The sequence below is a fragment of the Leishmania martiniquensis genome, chromosome 16 (assembly GCF_017916325.1).
Source record: "Leishmania martiniquensis isolate LSCM1 chromosome 16, whole genome shotgun sequence".
NCBI lineage: Eukaryota > Euglenozoa > Kinetoplastea > Trypanosomatida > Trypanosomatidae > Leishmania > Leishmania martiniquensis.
Window position 1 is genome coordinate 27,838 of NC_090151.1, and position 15,459 is coordinate 43,296.

The window sequence follows — 15,459 nt, forward strand, 5'->3', positions numbered from 1 at the left end:
AGTTGCGCGCGAGTGGCTCACAGCGCTGCATCGGAGCAATGAATTCAATCTGCATACGGCATTCGTTGCACTTCGAGAGCACATGGAGAGTGGGCAGGAGAATAAAATGAGGAGGGTGCAGTCGTTTGTGAGCGGTCTTTCCACATCCTGTGTGAGTTCAGTCCATCTTACCCGGGAAAGTGAAGGGAGGCATCGTGCCTTATGCACGCAGCCCTGTGCACACAAGTCGCAGAGGACCCCTTCCAAGTCACCGTGAGTGAAGAAAAACGGGCACAGTGCATACACACACACACAGGAAGAAAAAAAATAGAAACGCACAGGATGGGCGATTTTCAGTGCGAAACGGCACTTCGGCTCTGGTTGAGAACAAATCTTGCCGACGCTCCGACTGCCCTCTTTCCGCTTCCCTCTGTGTATTACTCTCCGCTGCCTTCGCAGCAGACTTCATTTCTTCCTGTGTGTTTGCTTGGATGTGCGCAACGTTGGAAAGTTTAACGTTGACTGGCAGCGCGCGATTCTCCTGTGTCTCCACCTCGTCCGTTCTCCTCCCCTCCATCAGTGATCACCCCAGTGTAGTACGATGAGCATCGCCACGGACATGGTGCGAGGGCGCGGTGGAGCTCTCCACTGCTTCTCACCCTTTTGAGCGCTGAGATGCAGCGACAGGTAGAGGATGAGGGAATAGAAAAGACGAAGAGTAAGGGGTGCACGACGGACCGTTTCACGCAATGGCTTCGTTTAAAAGAGAGAGGGGGGTGAAAGAAAAGTACAGCGTGCGATAGCAGAGGTCGCGCAAAACAAGAAAGCCTCACGCGCTCTTCACGGGCGAACCCACATGGACTCCAACATGCGCACACGTCACGCACACGCTGGCAGACAAACAGACAGGCGCATTGCGTTCACTGGTCACAGCGTGTCACGTATGTATGGCAGCAAGCATCTGCGCTCACTCATCATATTCAACGTGCTTCTCCAAAGTGTTTCCGCCGTCACCTGCTCTGCAGCAGCCGGCCCGCACAGATCGCGATGCTCAGCGACGGACGGCCTGGCCTAGCTGGTAGCAAATGGCCGCGATGGCCGCTAAGTTGATTGTGGCCGTCAAGAAAACAACAAAGCTGTAGATCCCCGCAGGGAATATCTCCGGCTCCGCATCGTTGCTCTCGGAGATTCGGCGGCACTCCTCAATGATGTCGCCAGCCTCCGAGTCATGCAACTTCACGCGCTGGTACAGCGCAGCAATGTCCATGATGTACAGGTGGTGCCGCAGCTCCCGACGCGTGGAGACACATACGTAGAGGTAGCGGTGCAGCAGCGAGCCCCAAAAGAGGAATGCGAAGAACGCGTAGGAGTGAATCGTGGAGTAGTGGCGATCGCCACGCTTGAACCCTTTTTGGATCACGTGAAAAGTGTTGACGAGGCCCAGAATGAAGGCACACATGAGCGCGAACCAAAAGACGCCCATGGCAGTGGTGCGCGCGCGGTGATTGGCGCACGCAGAGGCGTAGAGAATGAAGGAGCGCAGACTATACCAGCCTGGAAAGCCGCTGAAGAGGCTATTCACATCAAAGCACTCGTCTAGGTTGAAGGCAATGTTGGCGTGCTTGCTGGGGCTCATGAGGCAGCGGCGCTCTAGAAAGGCGAGATTCGTGAGGACGTGAAGCTTGGCTCGGATTTCGCGCTGCATGTCCGTGATCTTCAGCACCAAAAACGTCAGCGCCCCCGAAAATAGGAGCGTCGCGAAGAAGGAGAGAAGGATGGCGGCTTGCTCAAAGCTGCCAGAGCCAAACATTTTATGCCCATACCCCCCGCGTGTCGCTGGTGCAGAGAAGCTCATCATCGCGCCCAACGCAACCCCAAAGAGCAGCCATCGGTACTTGTAGTGAGGGTTCATCACCTTGCCTTTGCCATCGTCATCGTAAGTGAAGATGCACACGCTCGCCTTTGCGTCCACCAGACTCGCAGCGAGGGCCGACAGCTTTGGGGTGAGTCTCCGGTCAATCCGCTCGAGCCCGTGCGGAAACCGAAAGAAGCTTATGTAGGACGCCTTCGCCAGCGCGACAACGAGCCACAGCACACACGGCACCACCATTTCTGCTAGCGTCAGCTTGCCATCTTGCACGTCCCCGAGAGGCACCCGGCAGGCCACGATGATGATGGAGATGAGCTGGCACAGCATCCCAACAGCGACCACGCACAGGGAGAACGACGGCGCATCGAAGTCGCTGCGCAGCGCCGCCCCGCTTACGACGAACTCTCTCTCCTCGTGCAGCGAAGTGATGCGCAGCGGAGCAACCGGCACCCACGGCAGTGACAGGAAGGGAAAGAGAAAGATGAGGCAGCGCTGAGTGAAGCGCCAGAACGAAAAGATTTCGTTCGGGGCCGGGGCCGCGCACGCGAAAACAGTCGCAGGGGAGCCATATTGGGTGACGATGCTGCGCATACTTTCTTTCGTCTCGCCGTCAGCGCCGGACGCGTGGGGGCGGAGTCGGATGCTTGCAAAACTATGATTGCCAACATCGAAGCTTTGCGCGGCGGCGAGGTGCTGCGTGGACGCCATTGGCGCGTCGTATACACAGGGGCTGGAGGTCTGGATGTCAAGCGGTGGCCTCGAAGCTTTGCCTTGGAGTTGTGCAGGAAGCGCAAGTTCCGTCGGATTGTTGGCGGCCCCCCAGAGGTACTCGTTTACTTGCTCTACAATCGTCGAGAAGAGTGCTGCGCGGGCGCGCTGCAGTACCGCAGGTGCTTTGGACGGCATCTCACTCACCCGGTTTCCGTCTTCCCACGTGCCGCTAATCTCGCACCCTCGACGGCTGTACACGCCTCGATAGATGGCCGACTTACGAAACTCGCCGCTAAAGCACTCGCCCGTCGAGAAGAACATCGTACCCTCGCCCTCCATCAGCCCCGAATGAAACTGGCCGACAAAGATGTTGCCAGAGGGGTAAAAACACACCCCAAGGCCGTGGCGTTCGCCATTCAGCCATTCGCCCTCGTAAATAGCACCGTTGCTATACTGCAAGTACCCTCTGCCACTGCGCTCTGAGGGGTCCGTCACCGCCGCAAAGTCCGGCGCCAGGTTGTAGCCCCTGAAGTCCGTTTCACTGCTGTCCAGCACCGGCTCCGTTGACATGGCGTTGCGATCCGTTGCACCCGCTACCACCACAAGTCCTCTGCGAAGCAAAGCGCAACCAGCACAGTATACGATAGAAGAGGGTGGCGCGGGGAGCGGACAGCGATGAGTCGGCGACTGCCAAGAATAAAATAGCTGCGAGAACGTAATGGAAATGGGGAGGACAGAGAGCAGCGAAAGAAGTCCTCGTGGAGGTACAGACCTGGTTGCGGAAGGGCAGTGAGAGAAGCAGAGGGAGAAGCAATGTCCCGCACTCTGTGAAAACGAATGGGTATCGGCGAGCCGCACGTGTTGCGCCGCACTCCGCTACAACGCAGCGTCAGGTATCGCCTTTTTACTCGATTTGGCTCTCACTTTTCAGTCTTTGCACAGTGCGCGCGTGTGGATGTTCACACTCATGCTTTTTTTTAGCGATGGACAAGTCGCTGTCGACAAGAATAGCGTGCGGCAAGGATGTGCAGTGAGGGTGCTCCAGAGTTCTCGGACTCTCCCTTCAGCAGATATATGCACAGCTGATTGTAGCACACATTCATCCTAGACAGTCATCACGAAGGAATGGACAGGTGCAGAAAGGCATGAGCCGTAGAGAGAAGAAAGAGTGTAGGGACGTCAGAGGGGTGGGTCGAAGCGGTGGTAGGCCAACACTCTATGATAGCCGAGAAAGCCCATCTCAGGGAGCTGTGAATGAGGCAGAACAGCTGTGCAATCACACCCCAACAACCGGTATGAGGCCCCCCTCTAAAGCTTTCGACCTCAACCGAGGTAAAAAAAAAGCACCTGTACAGTCGACCGCTGCGTCATTTCCAACGCAAGAGTAGTGTAACAGGACTGCCGCACTCGTCCTCCCCAAAGGCTCAGCCTCACTCATTCTCTTTGTTCAGCACTCTCGCCCAGTCACATGCAGACGACACGCGGTGGACGCAGAAGAGCACGCACGCCCCGAAGGTGGAGCGACACACAGAAGGCTGCGCTGTAGTCGCACATCACGACCAGTAGAAGGGCCGTACTTACACGCGCATATGCCTCCACACAGATATATATATATATATATCTGGACACCAACTCCGTGTCTAAATAGACGCGTGGCACAGCATGAAGTGATCGCACAGAAAACGGTGGCCGGAAGAAGACGGACACAGAAGGCAACAACGAATGAAAGAGAGCGAAGAACAAAGAAAGAACAGGCGTTTAGAGAACCACACCTGCATGCAAAGTCACTGGTCGATGCTGCCACTTCTGTCCCAATCCCGACACACAAACACACACATTCGGTGGGCACGAGAAGCGCTTACGCCCATTGAGGAGAAGGCAAACAGAAGTGCTGTCGGGGTAATCCATTAGCTGATTTTACGTCGATAAAGGGCACGTCTCTGCTCAGTTGATGTTCGCTGGCACGCGAGCGTGTTGACGATGGCCGCTTCCGCCTTTGCTTCGCCGACTCCACGCACGCACAGCCGTCACATAGTAGCAGAAAGATGATCACATACGAGCAGAGGAAGGAGCGATGAGCGGCAGAGCGAGAGAGATGGCCCCGCATCACCTCATGAGTCAATTTTTTCCTCGCATCCCCTCACCAGCCCCTCTCGTGCCCCACTTGCGCGACAGGATACAAGATGACCGCTTCACTGGACGTGCACGTTTGCTTTCCAGTGGGCGGTCAGTGTGTAAGCCAAAGACGTTTTCGTACTCTTTTCTTACTACTTTATTTAGGAGGGCACCAGTGGGGGTACCGTGTCGAGCTGCACCCCCTAATCGGCCGAAACCTCGCGTCCGCCTTTGCGCGTGCGGTGCCCCATTTCCCAGCGTCGTTGCCCTCACCGCATGTCTCTCTACTGGTGCATTACCGCTCCTCCACGCCTTAATCGGCGCCGGCTGCGGCGCCAACGTCTCCTCCATCCCTTTTGTTGCGGTTCTCCGGCTAAACGGTCCTCCCCGCAACGCTCATCAGGGCGGGCAACTGGCGAGCCGTCACGCAGTGCTAGTAGCAAGAGGGAAGACGAGCTAGAGGGGAGACGGAGGGAGGAAGGAGGCATGCGGCACATAGGCGAGAGACATGCGGTGAAACGCCTTCTCTTTTCGCCCGTTGGACCGGTTGCCTTTTCCATCAAAGCTCTGCAACAGCGCGGGCTACACAGAAGCTCCGTATAGGGGCCATTCACAGCTTCGCTGCGGTGCGGCTGTGAAGGATGTCGAGGCCACGCTTTGCCAGCTGGTCGGCCTGCGCAATATTTCGGGAGTCAGAGTGCCGCATTTCGTGCGGGGAAACTGTACTCAACACGATATCGGTAATGAGCATCGTGGCCTTCTGAAGGCACAAGCTGGCGAGGTACACCTTGAAGATGTCGTCGCGGCATTGACGGTCAAGGTGCAGCATGTAGCCGCGCGTACTGCAGTACATCTCTAGGAGGTCGCTCGGGGTGGGAAAGAGCATCTGGATGTCGTGTGGGGCACCGTAGATGCCCTCGGGCTGTGCGAGGAAGCAGAACATCGCCGCTGATGCGACATCCACGAGCGGGTCGCCAAGTCGGGTGAACTTAAACTGCACCATGCCAATCAACTGCGGCGGATACTTCGCGCGGCCCTCTAGTGAGCGGTGCGTGAACAGGACGGAGGAAAGGTTGAAGTTGCCGTGCAGCGTCACAAGACGGTCTGGCATTGGAACCATCTGGTGCGACAGCTGGGTCTGGTCAAAGCAGCTCAAAACACCGCGCGACAGCTCCTCCACCGCGGACGAGCGCAGCTGCCCGCTAAAGCGGCCAGAGGCGCCGCTTTTGGACAACGCCAGCTTGTACATCTCAATGCTCTCCTGCACCATGGCCAGCAGCGGGTGCTTGCGGCGCTTCGTGCGCCGCATCTTCTCCTCTGCCTGTTTCATGAAGGGCGGCAGAGGCGAATTGTGCAGCACCGAGAGTACAGCAATCGCCTGCTTGTAGAAAAGCCTCGGCCGAAGCTCTAAATTGATGGCCACACGCCGCAAGGAGTACGGTCGGTGAATGCGTGGCTGGATTAGCTGCGAGATAGTGTTAATGTTCTCACCGTCCCGATAACGGCGGAGAAAGAAGCGGCGTCCGCACACGGCGTACGAGTCGCAGTAGAGCAACGGCGTCGGGATCTGCAGCCCCGGCGACGTTTCGTGAAGGTGAGCAATCGTTTCATACTCGCGGCGGATATCCGCGGAGCCGTACGGGGACGGGCCGCGAGGCTGGATGCGCAAGATGTAGCTCCCGGTGCGCAGCGTCAGTCGGTACGACTCGAAGAAGCGGCTGCCCTCGACGTACTCGAAGAGGATGGGGCCGGCCGAGGTGGCCAGTCCCGGCTGCGTGCGCAGCTTCATGTCTGCCTCCGGTCGCGACGAGATCGTCAAGGGAAAGAGATGCGGCAGGTGCTGAGCGCAGTAGAAGAGAATGCGTTCCTGGTCCTCCTCGTCCATACGGTAGCGGTCCTTCTCGAGGGTGTCCACCGGGTAGCAGAGATGGTTCGGTGGCGGCCCGATGAAGAGCAAATTGCTGTGATAGTTGTGCAGCTCCTCTGTCACCCACGAGGTCGGCGTGCCATCGGGGCTCTGTGGCGGCCTGAACATCGGTGCAATGTCCTTCTCGACACCCCTCAGCACCTCCCTCCAGAACAGATCCTTCTCCGAGACCATCTTCAACGCACGCAAGATCTCCTTGTACACGTCGCACGCGCCGTTTTCGATGCGTGAGACCTCGGTGAAGGGGCTTCCTGGCAGTCTGCGGGCCACCTCGCAGTGCGCCTCCACGTCGTCGAAGTAGAAGATGTTTGGCTTGATATCGTAGCGAAGCGCCTCACCCGTGGGGACACGACTTGTGTGAACCTCCTCCAGCGCGTGCATGAAGATGTCAGGGTAAGGCTTGCGCATGTGGCAGATGTAGCTTTGCACGTAGCCGTCGAATAGGCCCGTCACCTGGAAGCTGTTCTGGTACGTGCCAGCTTTCTCGCCATATTCAACTGGGCAAACAACTGGGTAGGCGGCGGAGACGGAGTCGCCCACGGAGGACCTCATGGCCTTTGCCATACGTCGGTACTGCCCCTCGCATTCCCACGCATTGCCAATTGCGAAGAGGCGAATCTCTTGTTGGCTCTTAGTGCGCAGGTAGTGAAGGAGGTTCAGCACGTTCTTCCGCGGCGAGACCTTCTCCATAGTGCACAGGAATGCCTCCACATCCAGCAGCTCGCGGATGTGCACCTGCACGACAGGGTCGCAGAGGAGCGGGAAGCGCTTCTTGAGGGCGTCCACCTTCTTGGGGAAAGCGATATTCATAGCGTCCAGCTCTTCCGTATTGTGCTTGGAGAGGGCGCGCAGCATGAAATAGATCTCTTCCTTGAAGGCGGTGATGAACTCCAGCCGGTTCAACTCACCCAGCTCCAGTCGCTCGAACGCGCTCTTCACCCCACGCGTGCCCTCCGTGAATTTGATCACGGTGAAGAAAAAATTACTGTATTTCTTTGCCAGAAACGGCACAGGCCGCTCCTGGATGCGCTCCACGATGATGTGCGATCCAGCGCGCTCGAAGACGCACCGCATCATGTTCTCTGCAAGCCGTCGAGCAGCGGGAAACGGGGATGATGTGAGAACACCCGTCAAGTTCATCATGAGCACGACCTCTGCCGGCATTTTGACTCGCTCTGGCCCCTGCCCTCACGGATCGAAGTCTGTGTGTGTGTGCGCGTGCGTACGTGTAAATGAAAAGCGCCGTTGATGTCGCTCGCTGAGAGTCACAGAGAAGGCGCTTGGGCGATAGACAGCCGTGAGAAAGAAACGGAAGTCATTCGTTTCTGTAAGGCATACGGCGAGGAGGGGGGGTAGAGAGGCAGAAGCGCGGCTGAACCCGAGAGAGAAACGCCACTTTCGCTTGGCGCAGGGGGGGCTTGGTGGGAGGGAGCCTCGCAACATCATGCGTGCACAACGGTTAAGGATAAACAGGCCGCACGCACGCGTTGTGGGCGAGGAAGACGCATCAAAAGGATCGGTCCAGTTTCGGCATGAAGGATTGGACGGCTCCATCGTTTGTGGCAGGGGGAAGCGGAAGGGCGCGCGCTCCTCTTGGCTCTTTGGGGCACTGCTTGCCTCTTGCGCGTTGTGTGCTTAGCGTAGCTGAAAACAAACAAAAAGAAACGCGCCTGCGCTCGTGTCATTGCGATCTGTGTGATATCGGCGCATCTGCACACCACGGGGAGGTGAGGGAGAGAGACCGAAGGAAAGCGTTCTGCCTGCTGCTTTCAACGCTGCATTGCCTGGCTGCTTTGGTTACTGTATTTAGTGCAATCGATAGGGGTGCGAGTGTGGCGATATATGCGACGAATGCCTTTACGCACTCCCCCAATCGCCGACTCCCTTACGAGTCCCCATTGGCCTGTGCGGCTCGGGAGACAGAGGGTGAAGAGAGAGAGAGTGACATGAACAATCCTTCGCGCGGGCCCCAGCCGAGAGCAGAGAGAGCGAGAAAGGAGTTCTGGGAAGCGGGTGAATATCCAAAGAGACAGTGCATGTGAAGCGACGCAGGCGAGCGAACGAAACAGTCAGAAACAGAGCACTTTCGAAGAGGGCACCTGACGGCGCACCACCGCCTGCATGCACGTCGCCACCACTTGCACCGGCTCAGGCAGCGAGGCGCACAGGCCGTCCCACGCATCCGCGGAGCGCAGAAGCTCCTCTGGGAGTGCTGCGTTGCTGAGCAAGACGGATAAGCACGCACCAATGCACCGCACCGTGAAGAGGCTATGAAGATTAGTGGGAGTCGAGCCACCAGTCTTCTTCTGCGCCACGTAGCGAGCGCACAGAATGCAAAGGGCGTGCGCATCCTCCCGACGGCAACGCCACGCGGACGGGTCAGCGCGCGGTTGGGAAGGATAAGGGGCTTCCGCACCACCCTCCACGTGGAAGCGAAGTTGTGGAAAGAGTGAGACTGCCGCATCTCGCCAGAGAGTCATTGGAATGGTGCCGCCGTACTCGCCGAAAGCGAGCGTCTCCAGCCAGGTCATCGTCTTCTCGCTACCCAGCTGCGCTGCCCCTGCCTCGAGGTCAGCCACCTGCAGGACGTGTAGCGCTCCTCGCATGACTACGCCTCGCAGACGCCGCCACTCGCTCGCCTCCTTGCTGGCTGCGTACACGGGCTCCGGCCAACGGCACAAGCAAAGCGCCATCTTCCCCAGTGCGGCGCGCTGCATAACAGAGTCGTACGGCAACCGCGAGAGGAAGAGAAGGAATCGCAGCGCTCCCTTTCCAGCCTCTCGGCTCGTCCCCCCACCTCCGAGAGCGGAGCGGTGCAGATCGTCCGTGTCCATGAGGTACCCAGAGTCAAGGACTTCACATGCCCATCCAACCGCCTCGTCCGGACAGATGTCATAGTTGGGCGTCTGTGCCAGCATGCGAAGGCAGGCAGAGACAATGCGCCGCATGCTCTCCTCCCGCACCATATCGGCGCCCGCAGTGCAATGAGCGAGGTGCAGCGTAGCAGTGGCGGCGACAAGAATGCAACCGGCATCACCGCTGTCAGTCGGCGGGACCTGCACTCCGTGTGGCGCCGCTGTCACATCCAAGCACACGGGCTTTGGTGCGCTATCTCGCGGCGCCGGTGAGGTCGCGCCGTGCGGTCGAGAGCGCAGGCGAGACAGGCTCGCGGTGACGTGACCTATGGGTGTCACCCTCGTCACCGTCTCTAGCAGCTGCGCGACGTACTCGGCCGCGTGCTCGACCTGTAATGCGAGACCAGGGACAGCAGGGAGAACGGGGGCCCCACGCGCATGCAAGCGTTTGAGAGAGGCTGCCCAAGCAGTCAGGTGCGGCGGATCGAGCCACTCCTGCAGAGCAGTATGCCCGGCTGCATCGCCGTCCGCAGCGACGTCCTGGGCGCGCTGCCTCGCGGCAACGGAGATGCACTCGACATACTGCAAGAGCGTTTCACTCGTAATGGGGCAGTCCTCGGCAAAGCTCTCGGCACACCGTCGCACAAATGGTGTTGTCGCGATGCTCAGTAGCTCAATGAGTGCCTCCAGCGACAACTCCCCCGACGTGGCACCGTTGAAGAGACGTCCATCTTTTGCCATAGGCTGCAACACCGCCGTGCGGAGGGCAGCGGAGACGTCGTGTATTGCGACTGCCTCGTCACTGCCCTCGCTAGAAGCAGTACACTCCTCTTGCAGACGCGTAGACGCTACGCCCTCGAGAAGCGGCTCGAGGTTGCGCGTGAGCACGAACCAACTAAACGCACACGCATCTGGAGTTACCGTCTCATCCAGCCGGGCATCGCGCACACGCTCGTAGAGGTGCAGCATTATCGCTCGAAGGTCAGCGTATTGGTGTGTGCGTCGCTTGATGGAAGCGTTGCCGGCAAAGCGCGGGTGGTACAGAAGACTCTGGAGACGCTGCACCTCCTCCACAAGCTCTTGCAGACTCACCGCGGGCATCTCCGTCGACAGCGGTGATGAGTTCACGGCAGCGGCAGCCTTGTGCGCTGGGGTGGAGACGTCCGTCGACGTGAAAAAGTAGTCTGGCACGTCCGTCTCCGCCGCGGGCGTGACGGGACGGTGTGCCTCCGATGTATGCGGACCAGTTGCCTTCTCGAGTGCCGCGACGCTACGCGCGCTCTCCGCCATATGATCGGCGGACAGCTTTATCCGTTCCACCAGTGACAAGGTGCGTGTCTTCTTGACTTTTTGTTCCAGCCTGCGACTCCAGCCAGTAGGATCGTAGGTGAAGTGCTGGTGTGGACGGAACACATGATGCGCCGACCACCGAAAAGTGTTTTGGCGGTCTTGAATCTCCTGCGAATGAGTTCGGTCGGGACTGTAGTGGCGGTGAATGCACCGTGCCTCATCGCGGAGGGCCGCGGACGCGCTCAGGAGAGAGGTGCCGCCGCAGAGTCGCGGTAGAAAAGTACGCCGAAGACGCATAAGAACGTGTACACCACACGCGCGATGAACTCACGAGCAATGACGTGAGTATCCGCAGTGCAGTCTCAAGGGCGCGCGGCAAAATAGAAACTGCCGTCCCTCGCAGCGAAAGAGGGTCAGCCGACAGCGGCGGAAAGGCTGAGGAAAAAGAGTGGAGGAGGAGGAAGTGTGACGAGGAGGTGAAGAAGGCAGAAGAGAAGGACTCGATGCAAGCGAGCTGATGTGGACACGGCGTACGTGCGATTCGCCATCGGGAGCAAATAATAGCGTCACTCGCCCTCCCCTACCTTCGCCTTCGCTCCACGTACGGCCGCCAAGACGTCCGCGCTCTTGCAAAGGCCTCCACCAGCCAAAGAGGCTGTATGGGTGCGTTCTCTGCTGCTGCGCTCTCTCATCCGGTGTATACGTGGGGCGAGAAGGAAGAGGCGATCCTGTACTCAGTCGCACGTCCGCACTTCATCGCGTGCCATGGCGCACAGATTTTGTTTTTTTTTCAGCTGCAGTGGCGCCTTTTGAACATGCGAAGAAGCATTATGCGCGTCAGTGAGCAGACACGTCAGCGTTCGCCTGGAGCACTGGCAAGCATGCATCCGTCTATGTATTGCTGTAGAGCTCGCGCGTAAGCAGTCTGAGATGCTGATGGATGCACACGCGCCACCGTCGAGATCAACTCCTGCCAAGAAAGGCAGAGGCGATGCGCATCGCCTGGTATCTCACCATCAAGTCGCTCCCATAAGAGACGTACGTTGGAAGCGCGCATACGTGGTAAAGGTGCCTTAATGTCTCCCGCAGCTCTTCCATCTCACCCTCGAACATGGCAAGAGCAGCCACTAATGGCTCGATGCAGGGGGGTGCGCTTCGCTTCTTGCGCTCCTTAGTGGCGCTAGGGCAGGTTATGTGCGACTCTGCGCGTGACTTACTGCAGCCGCATGTACGGCATGAGCATGCGTCAGGCGAGAGGTGTGAATGAAAGGTGCACTCCTTTACGGCGCCCTCGACGACTTGCAGCCTCAGCGTTTGCAGCCGAGCGATGCGCTGACGCTCCCACTGAGAGGCACGATCGAGAAACGCACGCCAGCAACTCGGCAAAGCACGCGGTGAAGACTTCATCGCTAACGCCTCATCTGGCTGCACGGATGGCACGCACACAGGTACTGTCACACTGTAAAAGGGTGTGCGCCGCGCTGAGCGGTGCTTGGCGAGAGGCCATACCTCGGGATGGAAGAGCCCCGCCATTTCTGCTGGCCTGTGAGCGTCGACGGCGGCTTTGCGGTTCGTACGTTGAACATGCGCGTAAACAAAAGGCCCCTCCACTGCGTGCTCAGCCACCGACTCGCGAGACCGCGGCAGTGCGCTGGAGACATCCACTTCGGTGTTCGTCATCTCCAGCCCGTGCGCTCACGGGCAAAGATTTTGTCGTATCGAGAGAAAGAGCAGGGCTGCCGGTGGAGCAGCACTGCTCGAGGAAAGCGCTCAAGCGTGGTCGAGGGAGATGATGCCTGTCTCTCTACGGCAGCGCACGTGGGCCAGTTCGTGGCGATGCGAAACGTCGGCCCTCCTCGTGAATTTGCCTGCTTTTCCTCCTTACTTGTTGGCAGGTTGACGCTGCGAGTAACCGCCGCCCACCTGCTGTGAGAATGGCTGGTGGCTGCTCACAGGCGCATCGTGTGACCAACTGAAGTTTAATGAGCGAGATGCAGAGGGAGGCAGAACACGCTCGAGAGAAGAGATGGGCGAAGGGGCAAGACGCAAGGGAAGGGGATGATGGCGATGAGAGGCAATGAAACACCATCGCATAGAGGTCAAACAGAGCGCGGGATGACGTCTGCGATGGGGATGGCGTACCAAAGAGCCGTTTCAGGACGCTGCCGCACGGCCATCCCCCATGCCCTCTCTGGGCACGCATCACCGGTTTTCTGCCCCTCCACTACCACAGCACAGCAGCACATCCAAATGGTCGCTGCTTCATGCTGTCCTCATCTGATGCTGTCGCACTGATTGCAGCAGTGCGTCAACCGAACAAGACGGGCGCACGGCAGAGAAAAAAAGCAACAGAGGAGCTTTCAGGAGCAGCAGCAGAGATTAGTCACGTAAAGAAGCGCGATGAGTAGCGTCTGGCAGCCTTTGGGCCCTCCCCCTTGCCAGCCGCTTCAAGCGCTCTCTGAAATACCGACAATAGAGCGGCCTCGCGGATGTTGAGAGTGATGTGACATCAGCGGGTGGAAGCGCAGATGAGGCCTCCACGCGAAGAAACGCATTCGAACCGCGTCGGCGACTCTACGGGGGGGAGGGGGAAGGGGGAAGTTTGCCGAACACAACAGAAGAAGCGCAGCATCTTGTCAACTGGGTGCCTGCGCCGGTCTAGCGGCAGTTCGCCGAGTCACCAGCGTCGACGTCCGTGTAGTACCTCAGCGAAGACCGGCCTGTGGACGCGAAGAGAGCAGCCGTGCCACTGCCTTTAATGCCGACGCTGAGCGCCCGTTGCTGCCGCACGTTTAGGACCTTGGTGAAGGCTATGTGTAGCAAGCGCACCCCCGTAGGCGTGAGATGATGCGGGCCACCGAAGTACTATCAAAATCCGTTACTGAGCATCCCCTTCTGCTCAGTAACGGAGGGAGTTGCGGATGCCGTGTGGCACCGTCCCCCGGAGCGTCCCGTACAAGTTGCGATTGCCAGTCGACCGAATGAGCTCATGGACGCCGTGTCGACAGAAGATGTTTTGCCTATGCACAGCCCCTCTCCGGGCGGCGGCCGTGATGGCCATCGATGTCGAAGGCTGGTAGGTGTTAAATGAGCGGAGCTCCTTGTACAGGTAAAGGAAGGCTTCGGCGTTCAGGTGGTGGTACGGGGCTTGCTTCGCCTTGCGCTGCTCGCGCTCCACACCTGTGCAGACAGGGGCGGGGTCCAACTCTGCCTGGATACGAGGCCACTGCGCTACCTCGACTCCACCCACCGGACTGCATGATCTGGTGCCGGATATGATCGCACAATGGCAAGGGGGAGCAGGAGCAGGGCAGCCATACACAGTGGCCTCTCGGCGACCACGAACGGCGCGCGGCCCATGGCAAGATAGGAAAGCGAGCAGAGGGGAGGGCGTAGCCGAGAAGCGTTGGTCTCTTCAGCGAGTTGCCTATGCTTCGTAGGGAGTCGAAGAGTGCCCCCTACCGCAGAGCGCGGGCGCGTCGAAAAAAAAGGGCTACGCTCCATTGCGTGCCAGAGCAGAACTCTTGCAGCGAACGCTGCCATGCATCAGCAACACCTTCGTTGCCTTGGTTGTGAATACGGCGCTACCAGCGTGATGTACACTGGAGAGGGTGTGTGTGTGTGGGGGGGGGGGAAGGGGGGTGATTCCAATCCTTGAGGCCACTGGCCTACGTGGTTATTCGGAGAGGGAGAGGGAAGAAGGGGAGCGTGCGCCGCACCGGCCTACGGAAAGAGCCGCGGAGGGTAGCATCGCGGCCGGGTTGGGGCACCAGCGGGTCGCACAACTGCAGGCAATGGGGGAGAGACGCAGTGGAACGACTGAAAGAGAGGGCGTCGGCGAAGCACAAAGAAAGACCTCAAGGAAATGAGGCTGCCACGCCGCCACGGGGTGGCACGGGGACACAAAGCGATGCGGGAAGGATTTGAGGAAACGAGGGAGGAGGCGCATACAGCGCATGCGGCCTATGCTTAAGGAGCCCGTGCCACTCGCCATTGCCTCTTTCCATAGAAAAGTGAGCCAGCCCTGGGGGAAATAGGAAGAGGCGCCCAGCGGACCCTGCACCTTCATCTCCGCCAGAGACCTATCATGCGACGGCCGAAAGGTCGCACGTTGACTCCTGCTGACCACTTTGTTCCCGCACCCAATCAACCATATCCACCAGTCTGCAGATGCCTGTGTCTCTTTACGGGCGCGCCTGCGGTATACGATCGGCACGTCGCCTGTTACTGTTTGCTTACACACCACCGCACCAGAGGGAGCGCCCCTCGCCATCATCAGTTACCGAAGCCGATTAAACATGGGAGAAAAAAAGGGCAGACAGACAGCGAGGACAGATGCACACACACACAGACACATATACGTAAAGACACAGGCGCACGCTCCCATACAGGATTAGTGTGTCCGAAACGGACACACACGGAGAGAGAGGCAGACAAGTGCACGCAGCCCCTACGCGCTCAGGCACACCTCTCGCAGATACTAAGAGAGGGACCGAAAAGCACAGCGATCACTGCGGCAAGGAGAAATATATAAAAAATGCGAGCCAAAGAAAAGGCCGCAGCTGCCGGAGCGTAAGCGCGCACAAAGACGAACACAAAAGGCGATGAGCAAAGACATAAAAGGGACAAAGGAGAACACTGAAAGACAACGCACACTTCTTTGCGTCGTCGGCGTGTCGCCGTCCACTCTTGCCTGCGAAGCCGCCGCGGCT

At 58.7% G+C, this 15,459-nt stretch overlaps 4 protein-coding genes across 4 annotated transcripts; all 4 read right to left on the reverse strand.

The window, feature by feature from the left end:
- Positions 1-1,030: 1,030 nt before the first annotated feature.
- LSCM1_05644 (uncharacterized protein) lies at positions 1,031-3,130 on the reverse strand (the record flags this gene model as incomplete). Its single annotated transcript, XM_067323092.1, has 1 exon — positions 1,031-3,130. One exon carries the CDS (start codon positions 3,128-3,130, stop codon positions 1,031-1,033), a length of 2,100 nt encoding a protein of 699 aa, XP_067179727.1.
- A 2,155-nt stretch (positions 3,131-5,285) lies between these two features.
- Positions 5,286-7,766, reverse strand: LSCM1_05645 (uncharacterized protein; the record flags this gene model as incomplete). Its single annotated transcript, XM_067323093.1, has 1 exon — positions 5,286-7,766. The coding sequence occupies one exon, from the start codon at positions 7,764-7,766 to the stop codon at positions 5,286-5,288; it is 2,481 nt and encodes an 826-aa protein (XP_067179728.1).
- A 905-nt stretch (positions 7,767-8,671) lies between these two features.
- On the reverse strand, positions 8,672-11,044 carry LSCM1_05646 (uncharacterized protein; the record flags this gene model as incomplete). Its single annotated transcript, XM_067323094.1, has 1 exon — positions 8,672-11,044. The coding sequence occupies one exon, from the start codon at positions 11,042-11,044 to the stop codon at positions 8,672-8,674; it is 2,373 nt and encodes a 790-aa protein (XP_067179729.1).
- A 666-nt stretch (positions 11,045-11,710) lies between these two features.
- On the reverse strand, positions 11,711-12,427 carry LSCM1_05647 (uncharacterized protein; the record flags this gene model as incomplete). Its single annotated transcript, XM_067323095.1, has 1 exon — positions 11,711-12,427. The coding sequence occupies one exon, from the start codon at positions 12,425-12,427 to the stop codon at positions 11,711-11,713; it is 717 nt and encodes a 238-aa protein (XP_067179730.1).
- Positions 12,428-15,459: the final 3,032 nt, after the last annotated feature.